Source organism: Ctenocephalides felis, unplaced genomic scaffold (genome assembly GCF_003426905.1).
Source record: "Ctenocephalides felis isolate EL2017-DRISC unplaced genomic scaffold, ASM342690v1 CF-g0.4_SCAFFOLD_01170, whole genome shotgun sequence".
In the NCBI taxonomy this organism is placed as follows: Eukaryota; Metazoa; Arthropoda; class Insecta; order Siphonaptera; family Pulicidae; genus Ctenocephalides; species Ctenocephalides felis.
This window is the reverse complement of record NW_020537324.1, coordinates 9943582-9953239: the sequence shown is the minus strand read 5'-3', so window position 1 is coordinate 9953239 and position 9658 is coordinate 9943582. Positions and strand designations below refer to the sequence as shown.

Here is a 9658-nt window from a genome sequence, read left to right as displayed (position 1 = left end):
TCAAAAATAAAGTGTTAACAGTCGATGAAGGAAGAATGAGTACGACGATATTACGCTTTGATACGACGCATGCGAGTGAATTGCATTTTTGATTAATTTTTATAGTGTTTATATCAGTATTATTATATTTACAATATTTGCAAAAATACTAGTTTGTTGTTAGATTTTTTTACTTAGGTGCTCCTTTAGAAAATATTTGGTAAGTATAGATTTTATTCATTATAATTTAATAACACGCTAAAACATTATAGGACTACGATAAACAATTGAATTATATATTTTTTTTTCATTGCCGTTTGTTTGAGCGATCTTAATCAGAACCTGTGTCGGAGCATACGTACTTTGGTGTTTTGCAGGTAGCTACTGATTACAGTTGACGTTTACATTAAAATAATTTACATCTTTACATCTATTTTAACTTAACATCTATTTTAACTAAGAGCTTCCTTCTTTTCAAAAAAGTATTTACTAAATTTTTCATTTATTATTATTATTTATTATATATTAGTTTATTTGGGGATATGATTACAGAACTAAAATAAAGAACGTACAAGGGCCCCCTTAGAAGTGCAAGATGTCTTTTCAATAAATTATCTACTGAACTAAAAATATTGACAAATTTAAAACTGAATTAAAAAACTATATCAAAGATAAACAATTAACCTTTTTAATTAAATATGACTTGTAAAATTAATTTCTTATAATATTATTATTAATAAATAAAAAATCACTCATATCTATCACGTCCCTCTTGACTAATTCAAAATACTTTTAGTTATAGTTATAGGTTTGTATAATAGTATGTTCTAAAACTGATACCAGTAATTGGTAAACCTAAGATTAATTAATAACAAATAATATTTGTTTGAGTCAGCGTTTCTTTAGGAAATTAAATAAGAAATACGGTCGGTTGTCCAAATAGAGAGGGATCTTATATTATTTTTCGGGCATATAAAAAATTTAATGTATAGTTTTTTTGCTTAATACTGAACTCTAAAATAATTCATATTTATTTTAAAAATAACATTAATTTTTGCTCATAAATACTAAATACGAAATTTTTGTTGAGCTTGGCTATTTTAGCAAAAGGTTATTTTATTTAATCAGTAATACATCATTAAGAACTTTAATAATCATATTGCATATGCAGTATAATTTGCAATAATAATGATTGTTGAATATCTGATAAATAAAATGTTAGTACTTTAAATGATTATATTATATATATATACATATATAATATAAATGTGTGTTTTTAAAGCTTTAATTACGTATGTTTCCACCTATATAACCTGCGTGTTAAATCATTTCATTGAAAAAATAGCAATAACAAAAAATACGTGTTTTGAAGACTACGCATTTCATATAATAGTTTAAAAAATCATAACGACAAGCTCTACATAAATTACATGTCTTTTACTTTTATAACAACAAGATTACTCTGAATTACCTTGATTATTCTGCAATTATTTTATATAACATTTATTTATAATTATATATTGTTCTCTGTCATAGAAATAATGTTAATGGATTCTGAACACACACATATGTTAATTCTTCTCAGAAGATTTTGAATATATATTTGCTTGTGGAATTTGTTTAAAATAAATGACGCCTTTGAAATTCCATTCTTAATTGTTAAATATTTTGCTCATTTATTAAACACTGAGAATGATCTTGAAAAATGATTTCGATTAGTTTGATATTTTTTTTCTTCTGTATTTAATATAATAAATATTGGATATTTACTACTGAAAACAAATTAAAGGATAAAAAACATCTAGATAAAAAACAAAGTGGTATTTGAATTTAATACAAAGATATTTGATATCAGTTTGATTTCTTCTCAGTGGATCAAACACACAAATTATTTAAAATAACTAAAAAACAACTCACAATGAACAAACACTTAATTAACATTTATATAGGAAAAACAAAAATATAATTTTAAATTTATTTATTTATTAAAAAAATAATTTATATTAAGAATAATCAACAATCATGTTAAATTGAAAGATAGTTGTTATTTTTTTGATTTTACTCATCTGATTATCAAAGTGGTTCACATGGACTCGGGGGGTCCAAGTAAGCCAAAAAAAAATTCGGGGTCCACGAAATGAAAATAGGGGTCATAATTCACCACGTTAATAACTATTTACTATATCTATAATAAAAATCATAAGACTGGACATCATCAGCCACCATATGTAAAATTATCCCTTTCCACTCGGATGCCGCCACTCCGGTGGCAAAATACATATAAATCTTGGAAATCGTGAGTGGGTTAAGTCTTACAAAGTTTTTAATAAATTGTTGATAATTAACCAACATTTACTTTTTGCTTATTAACTTCCCGAAGGAGAAGTTTGTTTTTTCATTTTTTTATTATTTCAAATTTAATTAATAAATCTATAAAAGTAACGTGTATTTTTACATTAAATATTTAATAATAAACTTTAGTACAGTTAAATTTATAAAAATAATCGATACTGGGTAAAGTAGTGGTAAAGAACCCCTTGGTAAGACCAAGGGGTGCGCGGCACAAAAAAGTTTGAGAGCCTATGATATGATGATATATAGATTTGAGTAAATACATCTCTAAATGAAAATAATTAATTAAACTCAAGGAATTCAAATCAATTCTAAATATAATAATAGATAATGAAATATGTAAATATAAATAAATTTTTTACTCTTTAGACATAATAGTCCCGTTAAGGTGACAATATTAGCAGCGCGCAATAAAGTGAGGACAGTTTAAATATAAATCACATGAAATTAACTAATTATCTATGTTTCCAAATATTTAAACAGTGGATGGTTCTGTTTTTAGTTAACTGTGCAATCTCTATTTATTATTCACTCTGGCTAAATGGGTCTGATTCGGATGTGATTCTATTGTGTCCACCAGCTCGGCCATGGCGAGGAATCGTAGAGATGTCATTGTTACCTTATTATGTGGACTGATTGCCACTTGCGTGCAGGATACTCACAGTTTTGGTAAGCAAAAAATATATAATAGAAATATATAATATTGAATCTGGTCGAACTTGCTATACAAACGTATCACCATAGATAAATAAACATATCACTTCGTTGCATTAAGGAGTAACTCAGGGTATGTCCATTAATCACGTGATCGATTTTTTAAGGATTTTTGGACTTCCCTACCTCTCGGTGATACGTGGTTATATTCAAAATTACCTCTTCCCCAACAAACATCACGTGTATTTTTAGTTACGAGAAAAAATTGTGAATTTTTTTGAAGTAAAACTTCTTTATTTGCTACTGTACAAGATAGCATTCAAGTAAAAATAAATACATCATATAACTATTATAATATTTTGAATAATGTTCTTTATAGTAACACTCATGATGCACATATTTATTAGTGTCAACTATTAAGGCAAATAAGTTTTACTTTACTTACGCGTACTCTTTTTTTTAAAATGTTTGGACTTTTTAAAAAAATAAGTAAAAATTAAATACGCGTGATATCTTTCAATGCCTATCCCTTCCCCATGTGATATTTCGTGATTTTTTTGTAATTAATGGACACCTCCTAAACAGATTAAGAAAATGTGAATTTTTGTTCAATTGGTGCCGTAAATAAATTTATTAATAAATTATTCTTCAAATTTATTTTGCAATTAAAAAACAGTATGATTAATTTCCTATTAAAATTATGTCAGGTAATAAAGTTATTTAATCTATTATGAAAACTTAATGGTCTAGAAAGCGTTGCAAAGTAGGTTACTGGCAAATTAAGACCAATAAAAAACTAATTTGCATATCGATTTAAATGTCATCAATGTTATTGTGATATTTTGAGGAAATATAGTCACTTATCAATAATAAATTTCTGGATAATACAAAATTTACTTTTACAGATGTGATTTCTACTAAATTACGACTATCTCTGACTATTGGAGCGGAGTCACGGTCTATTCAAGTTTCGTGGACAGGTGAGCACTTATTTCAATGTTAATAGAGCCTATTATTATCATTACCTACTATTTTGATTACTCTGCAAATTTGATACAAACTTATTGTAAAATGCAAACTAAGCGTTCTGCTTTATGATTAGAAACCACCTAAATTTGAACATATTACGTAAACATTGTTATTTTAAAAGTCACATAATTTTTTATCAGAATAGATGAATTTATGTTTTTTTAGTAAACCAAATAATCTTAATAATAAAAATAAATTATTTCATTATATCTCTGTAGGTGGTTTGCAACCGGAACAAAATGATAAAATATTACTATGGAGGAGCGACCCGGAAGAATACCATCCTGATGAAAATCCTCTCTTGGAAATAGAACCAGATTCAGGCGATGGATGGGTAAATACTGGTCAGTAATAAATATTACATAATTAATATTTATATTTGGAATATTAGTAAATAATGGTCATTTTGCAATTTATTAATAAATTTTAATGATGTCTGTATATAATTTAGAGAGGATCACCTAATAGTTTAGTTTTTACTACTATGATATTAACTTTTTTTAAAGGACAAATAGAACATCTTATTGATATAATTGTCATTTAAGTTTTTTTTAAATCGTGTATAAATAGAAAAAAGTCCTTGCTAATAATGTAAAATAATTGGATTTTTTTCTGTTTCACGGTCTCCAGTGCACATGCCAAAGTATTATAGGCGTACGAAAAGTAATTTAATTATAAAAATTAATTGAAGTTTGTAATAATATGCTCTTAGGACATACGTATATCTATACTGGACCAGTACCAGTGCCGGATTTGCTAAATAATTTTTAACCTTTAAACTAGTGTTTTGAATTTCAACAAAATTAAATAATCTGTTATGGTTTCTAACATTACAAACCCTACAGCAACTTAGCATTCATTCATCATTATATAATTATTAACTTCCCGTATGGTAAGTTATAGTAATCGCAAAAGAATCGAAAATGAAAATGTTAACATATCTTTACGTTTCAAAAGTTTCTGAACATTTTGGCATACTTTAGAAAAAATGGATGTATGTGTGTATGTGTGTGTGCATGTGTTTGTTTGTGTGTGTGTGGATACAAATTTTCGTCGACGATTTCGGGAACACCGATCAACCGATTTGAATAATTCAATAAACATTCGATTCGTATTGATAAGGAGACGTGCTGATTAGTTTTTGGAGAAGGCAGGTCTAGCCGTTCCGAAGATACGGAGCATCTCTTTATAGAGATTTTAATCATGTGTACACATTTTGTGTAAATTGTTTTGGGTTCCGTACCAAGATTGTTAATTACGGTACAGGAAGTTCCAGCAATTTACCTTAAGGCACAATGCCGTGCACCGCACTAATTAACATTTAAACTGTAGTGGTCGAATGTACCTATAGTTTACTAATTTAAACGAAATTAAATAATCTGTTATAGTTTCAGTTTATAATTTTCACCCTATTTTCACTCGGCATACTCATAAATAACCTAATTATTACCTTATTGATTAATTGGATTATTTACTCATATCGAAAAGTTCATGGAACTTTCCATGGCAAAATGCCACTTACTTGCTGTTACTAAAATTGACTTCCAATATGTATTTGCTTTTACTGATATTATATTTTTATGGCTTTTATATAACACAGTTTGATATTTTTTATTACAGATATCAAATACGACCCCATTTGGGCTCGTAATTCAACCGGCTGCTATGCCATTTGGGCTGTGTACTTAACTGGGAGCGGGCGAGTCATTGGCAACACGTGCCTCTCCACCTATCCCACCTGGATGCATGATTTGAGGCAGTACATAGGAAATAGAAGACTTTCCGAACTTTTTATACCCGGAACACACGATTCCGGAGCTTGCTCGGACGGAAAAAGGAACACATATGTCACCAAATATACAGTCACGCAGGTCTGTTTCGACCAAGGCAAGTTTAAACTAGATTTGCTTAACAACTTAATAGATTTTAAAAATATTTAAATTAATTGAAATAAAACTAGGTAGTTGTATGAACTTCCCTACATATGTAAATAATAGACTTAATCAATAAGATATCAATACTGATAATTAATTTATGAGTAATTTATAAATATAGAAACGTTTCTATACCGAAATCTCCCCAGGAAAGATAAATATAATCTAAGGAGCTTTTAGAAACAACGAATACTTATTTTAAAATCTGGTTGAATTGAATGTACAATTTTGTTTATTTTTGTATTTGATAACTTTACAGGATGAGAGCATAACATCTCAATTAGAACATGGAATAAGATATTTAGACATCAGAGTCGGTTTTTATAAAGGAACTCGATGGCCCATATCGGTCTTCAACCGTTTACGGAATAAAGAATCCCGGCCTGATGAATTCTGGGTAAACCATGGACCAGCAAAAATGCAGCCACTTGAAGGCGTCTTAAAAGAAATCAATTCTTTTGCTGAAAGAACTAACGAAATCATTATTGTCGATATCCAAGAATTTCCAGTTGGTAAGTTACATGAGATAGAAAATAGAAATCTACATTTTTTAAATAATTTATGTTTCGTTTAGGTTTCGAAAATGATGATATGACAAGTCATGCTGCTCTGCTAGACTTTCTATTAGAGCATTTAGGCAATAATATGGCACCACCCAGTTTAACTTGGGGTGCAACTCTAAAAGACATTTGGAGAGTGGGCAAAAGAATTATTGTTGCTTATGACCACGAAAGAGTAACGTATAAATATGATATATAATATATAGAAATATGTTATATTATGAATTAATATAAAATTGTATTTAACTTATTTTGTAAATAGACTGCACGCACCATTGGAAGAGATTTTGTATGGCAAGCTGTAGAACAACATTGGGGCAATGTGAAAGATGTTGGAGCACTTAAAACGCATCTTTTGCGAACTCCAGAACTTAGGTAAATATTCAAATTCTATCCATGGATTTTTAAACAAAGTTTTTGCCGTTTTATTTTCATCAACAATTAATTGAAATTTTTTATTTTTGCAGAGAAGACCCCATAGCGCATAATTTCAGGCCAGTGGCATCAATGGCAGAGTTGACACCTGATATATGGGATATTTTATATGATCGTTTCAAAGGATTACGCAGAATGGCAGATAATGTCAATAGATACATAACAAAATGGTAAAATTAGAAATTAAACTTTGAATTTGGATTTCAATTTCATTCATTATACATTTTTTACAGGTATAGTGAAGAACTAGGACATTCTGCTAATATTGTAGCTTTAGATTTCTTTAGAGGAACTGATATTGTTGAACTAGCTATAGATAAAAATAAAGAAAGAAATAAACATTTATAATATATTTTTAATAATAAATGCATTTAAAATAATATTTTTCAAAAATGTGATTGATAACACCCACAAACTGTTTGATGATGACATGTAATTCTTTAGGCATGTGAAGAAGCTTGTTTTTAATACTTTTTTTTAGTAAGTGAAACTTGAAAAGGACGTTAGTAGTTTGAAAATGTCAATATTGGTCTGGACAATATCTATAGGTCTCACCAATATTGGTTCGGTCAATATTGATTTATTGTCTATAATGTTCTTGACAATACTAATGCTAGTAGTATTAGTGCTATCAATAGATGTGTACTCATACGCTGTGTTAGTTCACTTTATTAAATGCTTGTTTTATTACTCTACATCAATTATGCAGCTTTTAATAACAATGTAAGTTTGCATTTGTTATATAATTTATATAATTTTTCTCCTCAAACGACCCCACACAAATATCAAAGAAAGAGAAATTATTATTTTTAGATGAATTATTCATTAGGAAACAACATCCATACTACGTCAATATATGGTTTTAGAATTCGTTGTAAATCATACAAAAATCTAGACGTGACGTTTTAAAATGATATATATTTTTGGCATTAAGATCTCTAGCAAACCATAGTTTAAGAAGCAAACTCTTTTCCTCCTTCAACATTGTAAACATTCACAAATTTATTTCTACAGTTTTTTCTTCTATATATATAGCTTTTTTTACCAATTTTCTCATAGCTCACTAGTTTTCATGCATTTTTTCACGCCCGGTAACTATTTCCACGTTATTGTTTACATTTTAGACATTAAAAATAATTTTGATTGAAATTTTGCACCATTTGACACATTTGACATTTGCTGTAAAACAAACAGTAATGCCAACATGCCAACATTTAAAGTTCTTGAAACTAAAAAGAACAAGAATGAATTTATTCATTTATGTTCTCTTCTTTTATGTATGAATTTATTTTAGAAACGAAATTTTTTTCAAACATTGTTTTAATTTAAAATTTATTATTAAACTTTAATATTAATATATTTATTAAATTTATTTTTAGTGTTGTTAACTTTTCAACTTTTAATATGGTTAGTTTTTCTGTGTTGCAACACTGTCTTAACATTATGAACTGTCACTGCAAGAATCATCAAAAGTCAAACTTTAAAGTTATTTTAACTTCTAAAAGCTATTTTACTCTGTGATATCATATGTTTATTGTATTTCAAAAGTATTTATATGACAGATTCACTTACAATAATTTCTCCATTTTCAATAAATACTCTGTGCTAAAAGTGACAAGAATTGAATCTCAAGAAGTTTCACAAATATTAAAATCTTATAAAAATGACTAATTGTTTTGAAAATATATCAATCCCTCCATGTATTTGGTTTGAAGCTGGAGATAAAAGAAATACATACGCTTCAATAGTTGCAGGAATACTGGTAATTATTAATGCTTACAAATGAAAGATTCAAATGCATTATTGCTTTATTGAGTGTTGCAAATCTTTGTAGTTTTTTTCTGGTTGGTGGATTCTAATTGATGCAGCATCAGTATATCCTGGATCACTTAGTGCTGCACATCATGTTTGTGGTGTTTTTGGAACCATTAGTTTATTCATGGTGAATTCAGTATCTAACGCACAGGTATTAATAATAGTTTTAATGCCTATTAATGTTCAAGGATTTATAAAATTCTATTATTAGATAATATTTCCTAGCGTTTAGTTCACTTTATCAAATGTTTGTTTTATTACTCAACATCAGTGGAGTAATCTAGGTCATAAAACTTGTTTTTAATTCTGTGAGGATAAACACATTGAGTTGGTCACAAAGATTATTAATCATACTTTTGAAAAAAAAGTAGGGCAGTAAAATATGTTTTAATGTTTTCCTGAAATACTATTGGTATTTATTAATTGATAAATACAGGTTCTTGGTGATGCATATTCAGGAGGTTGTATGGGTCCTCGAGGAGCTAGAGTTTGGTTATTCCTAGGTTTTGTAATTGGTTTTGCATCTGTAATTGCAGCTTGTTGGATCATGTTTGCAGACTTTGTGTCAGCAGGTTATTATTTATTAATAATCAGATCTGCAGAAGTCGTTGAATTTGTTTAATATTAATCATTTTTGTTTTAGCCGGAGATGGACATACTTATCCTGGTGTAGGTCTTCTGTTACAAAACTTATTAATTTTTTTGGGATCCCTTGTATACAAATTTGGAAGATCTGAAGAATTATGGGGCTAAATAGCTTATAGCTTATTTCCATTAAAGTGACTTAAAACTAAAAATAAGAAATTTTGGGTTAGAACAAGATACCACAAATATATATAAAACTCAATATTTTTTATTTGTATTTGTTTTGAATGTATAAAAGTAACTATATAATATTTG

The 9658-nt window shown here is 28.1% G+C and overlaps 2 protein-coding genes across 2 annotated transcripts; both read left to right on the top strand.

Moving 5' to 3' along the window:
- Window positions 1–2862: 2862 nt before the first annotated feature.
- Window positions 2863–7276, top strand: LOC113366181 (PI-PLC X domain-containing protein 2-like; the record flags this gene model as incomplete). The annotated part of the gene is made up of 9 exons (XM_026607745.1): window positions 2863–3000; window positions 3891–3965; window positions 4233–4358; window positions 5635–5885; window positions 6208–6460; window positions 6523–6683; window positions 6771–6883; window positions 6976–7113; window positions 7177–7276. Coding segments are annotated over exons 1-9 (1299 nt in total), but the record flags the coding sequence as incomplete, so codon positions are not given.
- A 1202-nt stretch (window positions 7277–8478) lies between these two features.
- LOC113367934 (transmembrane protein 50B-like) lies at window positions 8479–9581 on the top strand. The gene is made up of 4 exons (XM_026609505.1): window positions 8479–8705; window positions 8778–8909; window positions 9195–9330; window positions 9402–9581. The coding sequence occupies exons 1-4, from the start codon at window positions 8607–8609 to the stop codon at window positions 9509–9511; spliced, it is 477 nt and encodes a 158-aa protein (XP_026465290.1). The 5' UTR covers window positions 8479–8606; the 3' UTR covers window positions 9512–9581.
- The last annotated feature ends 77 nt before the right edge of the window (window positions 9582–9658 follow it).

Bases quoted from the DNA above. Each gene is read 5' to 3' on its own strand.
- LOC113367934 (XM_026609505.1), top strand. From the start codon at position 8,607: ATGACTAATTGTTTTGAAAATATATCAATCCCTCCATGTATTTGGTTT. The intron at 8,706-8,777 runs GTAATTATTAAT...AAATCTTTGTAG, and splicing joins CAATAGTTGCAGGAATACTG to TTTTTTTCTGGTTGGTGGAT. The intron at 9,331-9,401 runs GTTATTATTTAT...TTTTTGTTTTAG, and splicing joins TGCAGACTTTGTGTCAGCAG to CCGGAGATGGACATACTTAT.